This window comes from Hylobates moloch, unplaced genomic scaffold (assembly GCF_009828535.3).
Source record: "Hylobates moloch isolate HMO894 unplaced genomic scaffold, HMol_V3 SCAFFOLD_4, whole genome shotgun sequence".
Taxonomy (NCBI): Eukaryota; Metazoa; Chordata; class Mammalia; order Primates; family Hylobatidae; genus Hylobates; species Hylobates moloch.
The window spans coordinates 4,475,023-4,493,325 of NW_026652279.1; the positions used below are offsets into that span (position 1 = coordinate 4,475,023).

The 18,303-nt window shown below is 41.1% G+C and overlaps 1 protein-coding gene across 6 annotated transcripts in view; it reads right to left on the bottom strand.

Moving 5' to 3' along the window:
• Window positions 1-355: 355 nt before the first annotated feature.
• The window catches only part of CADPS (calcium dependent secretion activator), a 487,405-nt gene continuing 469,457 nt past the window's right edge, over window positions 356-18,303 (bottom strand). For all 6 annotated transcript variants that reach the window (XM_032149412.2, XM_058437125.1, XM_058437123.1 and 3 more), the window contains 2 exons: window positions 5,039-5,143; window positions 356-1,602 (listed from right to left, as the gene is read on the bottom strand). In XM_032149412.2, coding sequence (XP_032005303.1) covers window positions 1,423-1,602; window positions 5,039-5,143 — 285 coding nt within the window. In that variant the 3' untranslated portion in view covers window positions 356-1,422. The remainder of the gene's footprint in view (window positions 1,603-5,038; window positions 5,144-18,303) is intronic.

The window sequence follows — 18,303 nt, forward strand, 5'->3', positions numbered from 1 at the left end:
CACTTTGTTTGAATGCAAACACTGCTGTTAAAGTGGTGCTTAAAAACAGTTTGTTGGCCTTCTCTTCGTACAGGAGAAACATTTCTCTCGTTTACACTACTTACTTGCTTAGCAAACCCTTATTTATCCTATAATGCAAGCGTAATCTGTCCAACATGTCCAAATGCCCACGGATTCTGAATTAGTGGAGTCTGAATTAACGGAATTTTAGGCAGTCTCTCATGGAGAACTACGAGCATTTGAAAACGACCCACTCCAACAGTTTCAAGAACACTCTACAAAAATTACCTCTTCCCTCCCCTTTCCTATTTCTTCTTGTTGTGTTTCAGTTCTGGCATTCAAAGGAGACAGAGGAAGACAGACCCAAACGTATATTCTTAGGACATTTGAATATTTATTGAGAAGCCACAGTTTTCCACACTTCCATAACTGTAGGCTTTATATAAGGCAAAAGCAAGATGGATCCACTACTTTACATAGAAAGAAATAGCTCCGCAGCAAACCCCAGGGTTGTGCAGTTACGGATCAAAATGCAATGTACATGACAGATATAAAAAACAGTGTGGAACAAAATAATTTAAATTATGGTTACAATCTACTGAAGGAAATATCCACATCTTATTATAAACACATTTTTAGTCTAGGGTTGTAATTTAAATATTCGTTTTTTTTACATACACAGTTGAGACATAAAAGCAAAATAACATTTAAGAGGAGAAACTTTGACAGAAGACAGTAGTTCTGAACTGTGCGCTTGATGTTAAGTCGTGATAGGATCGCCCCCTTGCCGTGGCAATTAAGAGAATAAATCCATTGGTATGGAACCATCCTTTTTTTTGGCTAATTATATAAGTAAATGAAAGGACGGGTTAACAAGGACACAAGGGGTGCATTTTTTAGTTTTAGGGGAACAGAAAGAATCAAAAGTTGATTGTTGGAGGCTTGTCTTTTGTTTTTCTAAAAAAAATAACACAAAGCAGATCTATGTGTTTTAATTAATTTATTTATGTACCCATTTAATTAACTGGCATCCACATACGTGAAACAAAGTGAATGTACTTGGTGTACTCACCCTCACATCCATTTACCACCAATGCATACATAGTACATGAATGAAGCATCATTGATCTTTGCTGATAACAGGGACACGCCTAGTGGTTAGACTATGTATTCTCCATGAACAGTATTTAAAGAATGGTGCTCCATATTGCTTGTAAACATATAGACATGGACATCAGGAAATCAGCGGATATGAAGGTCATTTGCTAATCTTGGTACCACATAGCTAAAATGGCAGTTGTATTGATAAACATCTCATGGGCATGATAGTTGACAGAAAATTCCCTAATGGGTTTAACTAACAGACTAAGGACATGCACTGATTACAGGACTCTATCCCAGCGGACTCTAGGACCAAAAGGTCTAATCGTCTTCTTCATCTTCCTCATCGCTGTCCTTCATGCTGATCCCCTGCAGTCCCCCACCTTCACTCACTGATGCTGTGGCTTCCTCCACAGTGAGACGGTTCCGGATCGTTTCATAGGTCTTGCTGTTTAAGGTGGAGTCCAGGACCCCTTGCAATCGGAAATCTCTGTAGGTTTTCTAAGGAGGGAAAAGATACAGTGATAACAGAGCTCTCATCTCCATGATGGGGAGGGAGAAGGTAAAAGCAGGTGTGGGTGTGAGAGCACTGACCTTCAGCTAAATATCACACTTTATGCATTGTCAAATAAAAAGCCACTGTGCTTAGATTTCACTTGTATTGAAAACTGAGATCCTTTGAATGACAGAAAATGAGAAATAGTGACAGGATAAACTATATTAGATGAGACAAAGCAAAGAACATAAGGTTGTGTTTATTCAGTTCCATAAAGGGAAATGTTCCATAATTGTTTTGGTTCCTTTTTGTGGACTGGTTCTTTCTCTTAGGTTAGTGTAATATAATATGATAGACATGGGAAGGGGCTATAACATATAAATAATGGATGGAGTGATTATGGTATTTGGTGATTTCTGTTGCAGTCTTGTTTCAGTATTTTTGAGTCTTATAACTGCATAAGCTGAACTGATATCCCTCTGTCTCATTCACAAGACAGACATATGTATGTTGGTATATGAAACCTATTACAGGCAGCAACAATTATGAGAAAGATGGAGCGCTAATGCCTCATCAATATGTTGCAGGCATGTGACTCATTTCTTATCTCCTTGGGAAAGAACTGTATCCCGTTCACAACTTCATGGTCTCAGGGAAGAAATTTGGCTCTTTTTCAAGAACAATGGCTTGGTATTACTGCACCACAAGTTCTTTCTTTGATCCTTCAGGCAGTTTCTCTCAGATTTCCTTAGGTATCTCAAGGACTGTTTTTCTAGAAATCCTTCAGTGTTAATTGAATATCACCAGAAGCATCTGGCTGTTGTCTACTTTGTAATTTTTTTTTTTTTAAAAGGTCTCTAACTACAACTCTCCTCATCACACTGCATATCATTTCAGCTACTGATTCTGCTGTTTGTTTCTCCTATTGATATAGGAAACTTGCTAAAGGGGCAAGATAAGGAATGCTAACATACATCAACACCACTCCCATCATTATTTCTTCTTTTTCTTTTTTCTTTTTCGAGATGGCGTCTGGCTCTGTCGCCCAGGCTGGAGCGCAGCGGAGCGATCTCGGCTCACTGCAACCTCCACCCCTCGGGTTCAAACGATTCTCCTGCCTCAGCCTCCTGAGTAGCACACCACCACGCCCAGCTAATTTTTATATTTTTAGTAGAGACGGGGATTCACCATGTTGGCCAGGATGGTCTCGATCTCCTGACCTTGTTATCCGCCCACCTCGGCCTCCCAAAGTGCTGGGATTACAGGCGTGAGCCATCGCGCCCGGCCCATTATTTCTATTTTTAATAGTCCATCTAATGCGGTCATGATAGCAACAATCACAGTGTCAACCCCTCTTGAAGGTCACATGTTGTAATGACTATAGAGTTAACGAGTGAACCCAGTTTGGCTTACTGAAGTCCAATAACAGAAGAGTAATCTGGTTTAGACATTAAATTATAAGGTTATCCTCAGTCATGCATCGACCTGCAAGGCTCGCTGAGAGGAGGAAGCTAGACAGCTACCTGAACTGTGTTTTCACTTTGATGGGGACGGGTAAGAGAGTGAGTAAACGTTAGGCATGGTGTGGACCAGAGATCTACAAAATTAACTTAAATTTTTGTACTTTTCAATCATTTGTTCTGTTGCCACTTAGAATAACATAATTGTTGCCAGAATATGATGGGGAAAATAAAGGTAAAAAGCATTTGAGTATTCTCTCTTTTATTCAAATTCCATAGCAATGTGTATACCAACTAGACTCTCAATGCCTAAGTGCAGAGACCACATCTCATCATTTTTGAATCCTCCATCTGGTAATATACAAGTAGAGGCCCACCTAATATTTATCCAAGGTTGAATGAATAAATAAATGCTTGCTGAATAATGAATGAATGGATGAATAAATGAAGTGGCTGTTGATGCAAGAAAGAAAGCCAATTATCCCCGGAAATTTGCCCTGGAGGAGGAGGCCTCTGGGTGATGTTCTCGGTTTAAAGGTTGTGAATTCTGCTTCATAGCTCCGAGTTGTGGCATTAGGTAAGCTGAACGAACCCACTTTTTGCTAAAGTGAAGGGGTTCCTTTGGCAGTGACATTTCTGTATCTGTTCTCTGTGGTTCATATCACATTTTTTGTTGTTGTTGTTTTGGCAAAAGGCTAAGATTAAACCTCCCCTCTGACTTATATTTTTCCTTCATAAAATATTGTTAATTTCCAACACCAATCTGGAAATAGAAATAATGGGAAGATAATTTTTAAGTATGAAAATTACATCTTCTTTTCATGTCTACCCAGTAAGGGTCAAACAGAAAATTTCCCCAAAGTGTATTTATGCACAGAAAATGGAATTCAAGTGGTCAGGCGACCGCTTGACTATTGAGCTGGTCCTAAGGAACTGAAGTAAAAAAATGTGAAAATGAGGCCGGGTCCATAGTCTAAGTGTATACATTCCTTTTTTAAGAGCTGTAATACACTGCTGTCTATAACCTTTCCCGGGTGGATGCTTTGTGAGATCAAATGCAGATAATAATAATTCTCCTTAATTACACACAAAGGAACAGCAATTGGTTGTAAGTCAGCACTGGGGTAAAGTGAAATGGTGCTGATCCAAAAGAGATTAAGAAACGGGGTGGGGGTGGGGTACCCAGGAGTGGGTGTTGCAGGGACTTTTGGCAAACTGTTAAGAAATAGACATTCAGCTACGTTTAATGTTAAAATATTTTAAAGGACTTTGTGCTTTGAATGAGATTTTTGCATACGAATGTTTTAAAACCCTCTATGCTGAAGCATCAAATGGAAACTGAAATGATCAAAAATGTATTTACCCCCTTCTGTGATCTTATTATTTCATGTAAACCACTGAGATTTCACGCTGAAGTAATTATCATTAGTCCAAGGCACACACACGAGAACAAGTTATCTCACCTTTGTGATCCTTTACATTTGATTGTGTACACGCACTGTAAGACGAACTACTTCAATTAACTATGAGAACAATATTGATTTGCATTCTGATAATGATCACAGGACATATTTAGAAATAGCTGGGGGTAAATATTTCTATTAAATTAATAGTGGCAACATTTTATTTAATTAAACTATAAATGAAATTGGTAATGGATGTGATTAACATAATGGCACCAAAAGCCAGTTTTTGAAAGTCTAATGCAAAGGACACGATGGCCTCTGCAGTATTTTTGCATGGCAAAACAAAGTATTTTTCCTCTCTGGAAAAAGATATCAAATTCATTTGTATTAAATTTCCCTTTGCTGTCTGAGCAACACATTTATCATGCATCACAAAACAATTGCATAGGTTTTTCTTGTATGAGATACTATTTTATATGTAAACTAATATTCTTTGTGTTAAGCAAGCTTTGCAGCTTGCCAGTGAAATATATTTCAGTAAGCCATTTGCAAAGAATAATTATTTTTTCTTTTACCTTTACCATCCTAATTAGTGTTTTCAACTGATAAATGTGAAGCTGTAAGTCCATCCGGTCCGTCAACCAGGTGCAGATCACGTTCATGGAGCTGTTGTACCATTGCTGAAAAAAGAGACAAAAGTTCTCCAGCCAACACATCATGGAGCATTTATAGGGCAGAGAGAGAGCAGGCAATGTTTGAGTACCACACTCTGTTGCAGGAGGAAACAAAACGGTTAAAGAGAATTTGAGAGCATAGAGATTAATGAAAGTTAGTTTATACAAAATTACAGGGTACTGGATACTGGACCAATCTAAGACAGACCAGTTAGGACTTTGAATCTAATTGAACTCTTCCATGACAGACACTTCCTATGTTTCAATTCATAGAGACCATCTTTCGCTCTTCTGATTATCTTTTTTATTGGACAATTTTACACCATTTATATTCAAGACACTAATTATTTCCTAATGTCATTGTCTTTGGTGCCAGAGAGATGAAGGCTTCTCCACTGGATTAATTGATGTTCCTTGCCACTTACCGTTTGAAAATTCCACACCCTGTCTGCTAAGTACAATACTGGAAATTGGGCTGAGAGCCTTAGGAATTTAGGGGCAAGTTTATCTTCATTTACCTGATTGAGGAGTGCTGATAAAGACAATGAATGAAGATTTCTCTTTAAGGGCCAAACTGTACTCTGGGCAGCTTATGTGCCCTTACATTGGCTGTGCAATCTGTTTTAATCTTAACACCAAAAAATTATGGAAGATGAGAGAAAAAAAAACTATCTACAAATGAGCTCATTTCAAGCTGTTGAAATCATACTTCCCCTTAAGGGGGTTAAATTTTGCTTCTTGTCTGTGAAAAATGCTTGAAGCTGTGTCACTTTAGACTGCCACCCCTGTGGTGCAGGAAGTCTCTGGTGCAGTATAATTTTGCAGTACTGCTCATATATTCATAAATCTCACTCGGAGACATATGAACAGTGTTATGAAGTGTCAGTATAAAAAAAAATCTAATCTTTTAAACTTCACCAGGTTTCATTACGCTCTGCGGCGTATACCAAACAATTTACAAATAAAATGAAAAGGTGTGGATGGACCTATATATTTATTTGTAGGTGATCTATATGAACTGTGCACAGAAAAGATGCAAAAAAGAAAGACTGGTTAGAGAATTGAGATGATGCATACTCTCATGCTAACCAATACACACGCACATGCACGCGCGCGCACACACACATCGCACACCAGTGGGGATTTGAAAAGCATAAATAAAAACATGTTTCTGATGGTAACTCCACCCTTTCTCACCTAAAGATCATCCAAAATCAGTTTATGCCTAACACTCACAGTTTTTCCGAAGCCTTGTTTCTGACTTAATTTCTTTTAAAAAAATTAATTTAGGTTTTTACTTGCAAGGTAGAACTGCCAAGTTTCACCTTGCAAGAAACGACACAGTCTCAGCCATGGCGCACAGAAGCCCTCTTTGCAATCTTTCATTTCTAGGCTCCTTCCTCATCGGAGCCAATTGTGGCTCTCCTTGGAGCCCAGCCGCAACAGAGACCACACTACCCCAATCGAGGCAGCACTGCAGCCTCACAGCCAACTTCTGCTCTTTTAAAGATCATGGAGGCGAAACTGTCAGTTTTAGGAACCTTCTGTCCCTCCCCAGGGAGCAGGAGGGGTAGGAAGTAGATTTTTTTTTTTCTTTTTTTTTTTTTTTTTTTTTTAGATTTGCAGTTCACTCCATGGAGGCAGGGTGTTTGCTGGGGTCAAGCTGCTTCAGGCATGGACAGGTTTTCCCCTCTAGGGGTGAGAACATTTTACTGAAAAATTTTTTTTGGTAGTGGTTGTTGGGGGGTGTTTTTGGCACCTCCTGCCTTGGGATTCTGGAGCTTTTACTGTCACTGCATCTGGGTTTGTTAAGAAGGGGCCCAGGGACAGGGTGATCACTGGGTCACTGGTATTCTGGCAGCCCTACCTTACTCCTGGCAACTGGGGGGCTCTCTTGTGCTAACCCCAGGCCTCAAATTCCACATTTACTGGTTGTAGCTGACATGTAATCTGGGGTGCTCAACAGATCTATTTTGAGAACTATGATCAACCTCCCCTTACCCCCAGCCTCCTGGGATTGGAAGATGACCTTCCAGCAATCCTGGCAACCTCCTGGCCAAACCTACAATTCCAGGGCCTCATGATGGGTACATCTCAGGGACACAAAAGAGGAGTGTGGCACTCTGGCTTCTAGGCAGAGGTGGCATTTTGCTTTGGCTGTGACAACAGGCAAACCGGCGCTGGCTTATATCACTGCCAGCAAGCCTTGTGCAACATGCCTTTTTCTCTTTGCTGAGAGACGTGCCACCTTTCAGGAAAAAAAAAAAAAAATTACGCAACCCCCTGCCGCCCCTCCATTTTATGTAAGCAGTTCCCACTCTTGTAAATGGTTTCTAGTAGTAAAAAATAAAAATAAAAATAAAAAGGTAGGAGACTATCAACAATCTTGCTCGGCTGCCGAAAGGGTAGGGAGGTAGAAATTGCATACAGCAATGAATCAGTGCATCACACGCAGCCTCCCACCCGAGCAGAACAAGAAAGCCCTGGAACATCCATGCTTTCCTTCCTGGATCTCACATCTAGCAAAAGAAGTGTAAAAAATGTATGATGCCCCATTGGCTACACATTTAAAGAGGCAAAAGGGAGTAAGTCACTCCTTTCCAAACCTTATGCTCAGGAGATGAAATTGGAGGCACTTTTGGATGCAGCACAGTGCTAACTTGGTTTTCCAGAAAGGCGCTTCAAGGCATTTGGATGTCGGAAAAAGCAGGAGGCACTGCCTTCTAGAACTTTAAAATGTTAGAGGTACAGGGGATCTTCCATGTTATCTGTTATAGAGGAGGAAACAAAGGCCCAGAGAGATGAAGTGACTTGCCAATGTCACACAGTGAGTGCCTCCAGAAGCAGCAGCTCTCCAGGATAGCCACCGCATTGAAAGAGCGGACTGTCTTCCGTTCCTCCTTCCTAAGGGATGGAGCAGTGTGTTTGCCGGTCATGACAGCCGATCTTGCACATCTCTTCCCAAATCCGCGTTCAGGGATATCACATTGATAGCTAGAAATAGGCCTTCGTGGGGGATTTTTTCATCATGGGAATTGGCAAATGCCACAAACCAGGGCTTTCTCCCTCCCAGAAAGCCAGTCATTAAACATTTATCAGCACAATCCTTGGTGTCTGGGTTGTTCTGCTCTTCCTCACAGGGCTCACAGTGCTTATTAATCGGGTTTGCTTTATTTGAGATGGATGGGAATGCAGCAGATTTGTTATGATTCTTCAAAAGAGGAAATTAATAAAATATTTTAAGTGCTCCCTATTTTGTTTAGTCCTTGGTTCGGATATGCCTTTTCCAGAGCTACCCTAACACCTGGGAACTAACTTTTCGGTAAAATATACTCTAAGTCTGTAGAAATAAGAATTGTGGGCTGACGACATGTACTAAGTATTTAAGTATAATTTCTACTCCTTTACTGCCTCCCATTAATTCAAGTATATTAATTTGAAACTTGCTAAATAAAGCTATTTTAATCCTAAAAAAAAAAAGCACTAAAGAAATAAAGCCCCCAACAGCCTGGGTGCCTTTAAAATATGCCCTCTGGGGAAAATTCTGTGAAGGTTTTGAACTTGTCACCCAAAAGGATGCCCATCATAGACAACAGGGCCTTTGGAAAGGTGGGAACCTGTTCAGTAGCTGAACTGGATCTGAAGGCTCTATTTAAAAGAAGCTGGAAGGCTTATCTAAAAATTTGCCACTTAATTCTTCTTTCTTTCTACACTGTAGTGGTTAAGAGCACAGGCCCTAACATCCACCTGGGTTTGTGATCTTGGGCAAGTTACTTACATTCTCAGAGACTCAGTTTCCTGATGAAAATGGGGACTAACTAGCCATTTATAGGCTTTTTCTGATGGGTAAATGAAATCATGCTCATAAAGCGCTCACAACGGCATTTGGCACATGATAAGGCCTTAATAAATGTTAGCTACCACCACCTCCACCACTGCAATCATCATCATCATCTTTCTTCTCTTTTTTCTCTCCCTCTCCCAACCTAAAAGATTCCCAAAAACAAGGGAGAAAGCGGAACACGTTACCAGGGAAAGTCATGTGGTGGTGAAGAAAATTATTCCCATTGGAATATTTCTGGAATTGTATGCATGCCTTACAGGATACACAAGTAGCTCCTTAACCATGCAGTTGTGTTGTAAAGTTTTTTCTGGTAGATCATCATCCAAACTTTGGGTTCATAAAGCATATTTTAAACTATATTGACCTAGACTTACGTCTTGAATTTAAAAGATTCAGACACAGAATGAGTGATTTCTCAAACCCTGTGGGGTGAGTTACAGCTTCACTCTACATTGGCTACTTATTAGCTGGGTAACCTCAAGGAAATTACTTAATTCTCTGACCCTCAGTCTCCTTTTGGGGTTAATACCAGTACTCGCTTCATGGGATTACTGTGAGCATTGAAAGAAATCATTTATCGGCCGGGCGTGGTGGCTCACGCTTGTAATCCCAGCACTTTGGGAGGCCGAGGCGGGCGAATCACGAGGTCAGGAGATCGAGACCACAGTGAAACCCCGTCTCTACTAAAAATACAAAAAAAAATTAGCCGGGCGTGGTGGCGGGCGCCTATAGTCCCAGCTATTCGAGAGGCTGAGGCAGGAGAATGGCGTGAACCCGGAAGGCGGAGCTTGCAGTGAGCCGAGATTGTGCCACTGCACTCCAGCCTGGGCGACAGAGCGAGACTCCGTCCCAAAAAAAAAGAAAGAAATCATTTATGTGGAGGGCCTAGCAGAGTGAGTGTCACATAGTAAGGACTCAATAAAATTTATCCACTGTTGTTATTCCTCTCAGAAACATCATGGATATACTTTCTTTTTGTTTGTTTTTCTTTTTTTGAGACAGAGTCTTGCTCTGTGTTCAGGCTGGAGTGCAGTGGCATGATCTTGGCTCACTGCAAACTCTGTCTTCCAGGTTCAAGTGATTCTCCTGCCTCAGCCTGAGTAGCTGGGACTACAGGTACAAGCCACCACATCCAGCTAATTTTTTGTATTTTTACTAGAGATGGGGTTTTGCCATGTTGGCCAGGCTGGTCTTGAACCCCTGACCTCAGGTGATCTGCCCATGTTGGCCTCCCAAAGTGCTGGGATTACAGGTATGAGCCACTGCACTTGGCCCATGGACATACTTTCAATATGTGACAGAAAGACATTTTTTTGATCCTCCCTTTCTAGTAAGAAGCTTAGATCGTTAATATGCAGATACACTTGGGTCACCCATTTTGCCCGGCAAACATACTGACTTCATGAAGAGAAATCTTTAAACATAAAATATTTCTTCTCTAACATTCTGGTTAACTAAGGCCAGGATTAGGGTGAGGGAGTAGGGCAGGGTTGCACAAGTGCAGGATCAGATCCTGTCTTTAATGAACATTTTGATATTTCAGTCATCATGGATTTTTTGCACTAATTTTGATTTTGTAAAAATGTTGTATTAAAAAATTATTTATCTTGGTTACTATATTTTTTGGTTCTCCCTTAAATTTTGTGATAGGAAAGTTGCTCACTTACCTCTTCCTAGCCCTGCTCTTGGGTTCACTGTTCCCCTGGAAACTTTACCCCCTGGAAGAGATTAGGCTTGAGAGACAAGATGAATAATTAACACCTTATTGGACATTATGGGATTCACAGAAAATGGGCTTTCATTTAGCTCTGGACACTATCTAATCAGCTATATAGAGTGTTGCTACAATGATTGCTACTGCAGTTCTGTCTTCTGTCATGACAGCCACTCTCATTTACATGAGTCTTAATTCCTGACCCCCAACATCTTGATGTTAATTTGATATCCTACAAAGACATTACTGTTAATGGTACATTTGTTTTCAGAACAAGTCATATATCACAGATGAGTGGCAGTGGAAACAAGGACTAGTTGCTGGGAGGAGATAGAACCACTGACTGTATTTTCATAATCGTCACAAGAGTAATTTATCCCTTTAACTTACACAAACCCCTGTCAGACCAGACCATTCGGTAGGACTTTAGAGTCTACTGTTTTCAGCAAAGTACTATTTTGTACAGGATTCCTAATACACACCCATATGCACTCACGTGCATGTACAATTCATAAGAATAGTTGCCTACTCATTGAACATGGAGCCCTTCTAATGTTCAGGCACTGCACGAAATATACTACAAGCATTATATAGTTTAATCATTGAATTGAACTGAAGATGTTGACACTATTAACAGCCTCGCTTTGTAGATGAGAGAAAAGGGCATAGATAGGTTACATAAGCAGCCTATGGTCACACAACTAGTAAGTGATGGGACAAGTTTCAAGTTGGTTATTTACCACTAAATCTGTATAAAAGTGGTTTGCATTCAACTTGGTACTTTATAGAAGTAATGGATTGGTTACACAGAAACAGCTCTAGTCCTAGGTGTCCCTAGAGCAAATTCATTCAGCTTTGAAGTTCTCAAAGAAGTGCGTGGGTAGGACAATGCTGTTGAAACTGTTTCTCTTAGAGCCTGAGCTTGGCTTGGTGTTGGAAAGATTCTACATTTTATGAACATAGAAAGTTGCTAAGCAGAGTGTGGGGACTCAGGAGCATCCCCATGGAAAATCACTCAACAGCCTTAAGAACTGATGGATGAGAGATAATCATTGCTGACTCTTCAGGAAATGATTAGAAAAAGGTGAATGAGGCCGAAGGCTACCATTTCCTGACCAGCATTAACATAATTTTTGTTGTCCCCTATCATCCTACCTCCTCTTCTATTTTAGGTTGGTAACTCATCAATTGCTAGTGGGAGAAACTAGAAAAGTTGCCTTCATCACAATGACTGAATATTCCTAACAGAGTTTCAGAGATAGAAAAGCTATGACATTGATCAAAATTTCTGAAAAATTACCTATCATAGGCTTTAAAATTTTTAGTGAATAAGGAGAGCAAAATGGTAGAGCCTTTTCATGTCAGGGGAAAAAAACTGTCTCATGTGAAATTAAAGATGTCATCAGGAAGCACTAGAAGAGAAGAATTTTAGGCAAAGTCACAAATCCAGTGAAAATAGTCTTATCCAAACTCAGTTCTTCCTGTGTTGCTTTTTTCTTCACAGGAAAATTTTATTGAAGTATAACACACATACTGTAGTAAATCACTTTTAGCAACACACACATACATATATACACACACACATATTCCCGACAAGATATGTTGCCCCATGCCTATAAATGAGGGAAATATTTAGCCCAATATCATAAAAATGAGCTCTTTAAAAAATAATGGCCTAAGAACAAATAACCGTACCATGCAGAAACACACACCTTCACACACCTTCTTTGATTGAAAACTTGTGACTCAGTCCAATGTATCTCCATCCTGAGTGATAGTTGAAATCCACTAGGAACTGAGTTCTATTGTTAGTTCATTTCTAAACATGTATTTCCTTTGAAACTGGCATGTTCAAGCCATCTATATTAGGAAAGCAAAGCATTAAATGCCTGGGCAGTTCATGTCTAAATTCTAAACAGTGCTGTGGCTGAATCTTTATCATCATCCATAATTTCACTTCACAGATGAGGAAACTGAGACTCAGAAGTAAAGTGGTCTAGCAGCTAGCAAGAGATGGAGCATCGATTTAAAATTCTGAGAGGCAGTGCAACCTGTAGCTAAGAAAATGCACTTGACTCAGACCACTTATGTTTGGATCCGGACAAATTCCTAACACCCCTGTGCCTCAGTTTTCTCATCTGGTAAGTGGAGATAATAATAAAACCTACTTAGGATTAAATGAGTTATTAGGTGCCGAGTGCTTATAAGAGTGCCACGCACATACTAAGCATTGGGTATTATTATCTGAGCCATGTTGTCCTACCCTGCTTCCCAAATAAGAAATCACAACTCCTTAAGTGTGAGCTACTCACGGTTGTACAAAACTTTCTGAGCAGCAGGCCAAGCACAGTGGCTCACAGTGCCTGTAATCCCAGCACTTTGGGAGGCTAAAGTGGGAGGATCACCTGAAGCCAGGAGTTTGAGACCAGCCTGAGCAACACGGCGAGACACCATCTCTACAAAAAATTTAAAAATTAGCCAAGAATGGTGGGTGGTGTGTGCCTGCAGTCCTAGCTACTCAGGAGGCTGAGGTGGGAGGATTGCTTGAGCCCAGGGGTTTGGGGTTGCAGTGCTATGATTGTGCCACTGTACTCCAGCCTGGAGAAGAGAGCAAAGCCCTGTCTCTGAAGAAACAAACAAACAAACAAACCCCACCGTTTTGAGCAGCTTCTGTTTTTCTGAAAATGCCTGAGCAAGCAGGTAATTTGGTAACTGTTTGGTAACCAACCGGTGTTTTTGAACTGAATGCTGGAGGATTTTTATATTTTCTCTGGAAAGTTCCCTTTCTCTAATCCAACACAGCCACACCTCAGAGAAACTGGCACGCATCTTGCCTAGAGGGGCTAATGAAGCAGCATTTTGTTTGTTGGCAAGGAGTCAACGAGGAAGATAATACTTTGACCACACCCATGTGACTAAGTTCTTCATTTTGTTTTTGGTGATAAAAGTGAACTATTATTTGTTAAGGGAAAAAACCCCTACAACCTATTTCAATTGCTGTATTGAAATACTGTAATGAAATATTTTATGTTTGAAGCTTTCAATGCGTATTTCTTCCTTACAATTTGGGTAATTTAAGAACATGTGAAAAGCATCATTCAGGGTTTCTTTACAATTCCACCAAAGTCCCCATAGCTTCGTTAGCCTAAGCCAAAATTCCACAGCCCCCTGGGTCTCTCAGGTCTAACGATCACCTGGGATCTGGTTGTATTTGGTGTTTTTTCTTTTTTTTTGAGATGGAGTCTCGCTCTGTCGCCCAGGCTGGAGTGCAGTGGCGCAATCTCGGCTCGCTGCAAGCTCCGCCTCCCGGGGTTCACGCCATTCTCCTGCCTCAGCCTCTCCGAGTAGCTGGGACTACAGGCGCCCGCCACCACGCCCGGCTAATTTTTTTGTATTTTTAGTAGAGACGGGGTTTCACCGTGGTCTCGATCTCCTGACCTCGTGATCCGCCCGCCTCGGCCTCCCAAAGTGCTGGGATTACAAGCGTGAGCCGCCGCGCCCGGCCGTATTTAGTATTCTAATCAAAGATTCACAGAGGGTCTGACAAAGAAACCCTGGCACGTTCAAGCCGTCTATGCCAAGTGGGCAAAGCACTAAAGGACGGCACGCGGTTCATAGCAAGTTTCCAGATTTGTCAAATCTTCCCAAGGGCTGAACAAATACTTTCTAAAAGGGCATATCATCCAAATGCGTTCAAAAACCAGTATGCCGTTGAAAGATACAATCTTCTGCCTTACTTGAGTGTTGCTATAATTCAGGATTCATCCTTCAAAACAACTGCTCTTAGAAATGGGTATTTCCCAGTCACAGCTTCAGGACGCGCAGCTAACAGCACAAAGCTATAATCAGACACCAAAGCTATAATAAGACACCGAAGCTCTAATCAGACACCAAAATCAGAGGGTACAGATAATCAGAATGACCTTCCCAGCTGCCCTAAGTGTCATTTTTAGTTGAGGGTAGGATTTTTTTTTTTTTTTTTTTAACATCCATAATTCTTTGGATACCTGAAAACCCATGCCATTGAAGTCTTTACAAAGCTATCAGTGCTGTGGCTTTTCAGGATGGCCAGGTCCTAAAGTTTGGATGGCAGCTCCCTGAGGACTCACTGATGGAGAAGTCTGAGACAACGTGCTACAACCACAGTTTCAGAGACTATAGCTTTCTATAACCTGCTGCTGAGAGAATTCAGCTCCTCTTTTGCCTTTAGCCTTTTCTCATTAGGAAGAGATAATGCAAAAGACATAATAATTTAAAAGATATATTTAAATTGTTACTGCTTAAAATATTTGCTGCTTCTATAGGAAGGTATAAGGGATTTAACATTTGGGAGCATTATTTTAACTCCCTTAGGAAGGTCCTAAATATCTTGATTTTTTATTAAGATAAGCAGTTATCTATTCATGACCAAATTTCAACTCTGTAAAATGTGTAATCAGTAATTCTTTAGCATCAAAATTTCAAACGAATGATTAAAGGGATGAATCCACATGTAGACTCCTGACTTAATGCATTTCAGCCTTCTAACCCAAGTCAGTCCTGTTGCATGGGGGAAATTTCAAGGGGAGGCAAGAGTCCAGAAGGATCCTTTCTAAAAGCAAATCAAGCAGGGGAGTTTAATCCAAAGGATAGCTTATATGAACTATCTAGGGGTCTCTCTCTGGAAGACACATCTTGTGGGGAATTTTTAGCTAGCCAAATCCAGAATACAAGTAAGTATGTTGCTTCTGAATCAATCTGATTGTCTAAAATCCAACAAGTCACAAAATCCCCCTTTATCCTACCCAATCCCACTTTTCAATATGGCGGGTGGTCATCAGTGAGGAGGTGTGATGGTCTCAGAAAGGCTATCTTTCCTACTAATCATAAGATATTGCTGGAAATGGTGTACCATCTTCAAATGAGAAAACTAAGCCAAAGTTCAACTCATTGATACCAACTTAAAGACAGGAAGGCATAAGATGGGAAAGCAGAGGCACTGATGTGAATTTTCAGTTAGGAGTACTACCTCCAACCCCAAAGCAAATACCACTTTTCCGGTTTCCACAACCTGAGTAAGTACCATTATACTTACTCAAAAGTGGAACTTTTGAGTATAGATGCAAAAACATTGAAAGTAGGATCTAGAAGAGATACTTCTACATTGATGTTCGTAGCAGCTTTATTCACAATAGCTGGAAATGAAGCAACCCAAGTGTCCATCAGAGGATGAGTGGGTAAACAAAATGGGGTATATGTGTACAACAGAATATTATTAAGCCTTAAAAAGGAAGGAAATCCTGTCACATGCTACAACATAGATAACTCTTGAAGACATGCTAAATGAAATAAATCAGTCACGAAAAGATAAAAACTGTATGATTCCACTTATATGAGGTATCTAGAACAGTCAAGTTCATAGAAACAGAAAGTAGAACAGTGTTACAAGGGGCTAAGGGGAGGGGTAAATGGGAGTTGTTTAATGGGTGAGAGTTTCAGTTTTGCAAGATGAAACGACGTCTACAGATAGGTTGCACAACACTGTGAATCTATATAATTCTATTGAACTGTACACTTAGAGATGGTTAAAAGACAGTACATTTTTTGTTATGTGCTTTTATGACAATTAAAAGAAAGATGAGAAATAAAAAATCACTTCCCATACTTAAAACAAAACTTTGCCTAAGAAAGAACAGATATGCAGCAATGTACATATTCTAATCTGGCACACCCAAACATACTTTAAAAAAACAAAAAATCTCTTTGTAAGATGAGTGTGGTCATTTCATTTAATCCCAGTACTGAGGCAATTTCTCAAACTCTCAAGGCTCCACAGAATTTTGAGATTATGAAGAACAAAGAACAAATCTGGTAGCATTTGCTCAGTCATTTATTTGGTTTATTTAAAACATGCCACGGGGCCAACATTTCTAAATCTGCGAAATAGAATTAAATGAAGCCCAGAGATGAGAACTGAGAATCCTCATAGAGGATTGGGTCCAAACAACGAGAAAAGGATGCATTTTTTTACACTGTGTACCACGTCACCTCATATGTTTTCACAGAGACTCCCCTGTCCCTTATCCACCAGCCCCCGCTCCAATTTTTCAAGCCAAATCTGCTCAAGCAATACTCAGCCCTGAGACCCCAGTTGCCCAAAAGGGCAACAGCTCTCCATCCAGAATCACTCCCACCACAACAGACTTATTAAGGTTTGGAATGTGTGTTCAGGAAGCCCTTATTTTAGGAAACAATTAAGTAGAATTAGGCTAATAATGCAAGGCAGGCAAAGCTTTTGCCCTTTGCTGAAAAATAACTCCTACGTGGAACAGTTATACTAATAAAAATCATGTATTTCTTAAATGCCTCAAAATGATCTTTGCACCAAGCTCAGCAATTAACACTGCCCCACTGAGGAGCATTTATTCCCCAGGCTTGGGAGGATTAATCTCCTTGTTCGCCCAACCCATGTCTTCTGTTGGTGAAAATACAGTGTGAGGCTTTGGGGTCTGGGAATAGAAATTTCTGCAAGTGGGAATTTTGCAGGAAGCTCAATTCCCTTCTCATCTCAGAGGGTGGCAAGGTGGGAAGGAAGGGCTGGGAGCCCCCCACTAGGCCCAAATAGAGGCCACACCAAAACTCTTCTTGGGCCTACCTGTTCTTGACCTCCAGGGAGGACGGGAAGGCCTTTCTTCAAGTGGCCTGGGCCTTGTCTACTGGGGGATTGTTCCCAACCCCCACAAACCCACTCTCCCCTCAAAGTAGCCATTCATGGGCCTTCCTCTGGGCCAGAAGCAATAGATATCCCAGCTCCAAGTCTGGGCAGGAAGTGACCGCTGGGCAAAAACGGGACACAGACCCTCCCGTCTGATGCTTTGTCTCCTTGACAACACCCCAGCTGGTGGCCTGAGGCACAGGCTTAATTTCTTTTCTTTCTCTGCCCACCCTCCCCGCCCCATACTTCTTTCCCTCTTTCTCTACACGCACACGTACGACATCCAACATAAAGTTGCCGAAATAGCAATCTTGTCTCTGAATATATAAATTGCAAAAATTGATATGAATAAATCTGCAAGTAGCACACTGATTGTGGCACATTTTATCAAAAAACGGCGCTCGGTTGCTCGGTGGCTGGGGAGGGGGTTGGTGTCATTACACATACAGAAAAACATCTGCAAACTCCCAGTTTCTTTACTTAGAACTGAATGGAGGCATGACCTCCTGTTCCTTGCCATGAACCCTGAGTTCACACTCATATTTTACATGTTACAGGAAGCCACAGCTCGCCCCAGGGGTGCTGCAAACAGACACGCAGAAGCCAGATGTAGCCCCCCCCCCCCCCAACTCCTTAATGCACCTGAAGAAGCCGGCAACTCGACATTCAAAAGCTGACATGCTCGTAGCTTAAGGTCACTTCAGATTTTGTAAAGAGGAGGACAAAACCAGGAATGCTTCTAGGGCTGGGCTGTCAGCAGGGAGGCAGAGGGATTACAAGAAACCTGTGACTCTGCCTCTTTCTGCCTTTGCTGGTAGTTTTTTTGTGTGTGAACAAGTGCCATACAACAGATTGAGCCTCGTATAAAGGCCTGAGACTGTGCAAGGGTTCCCCGCTGGGCCTCAGCTGTGCTT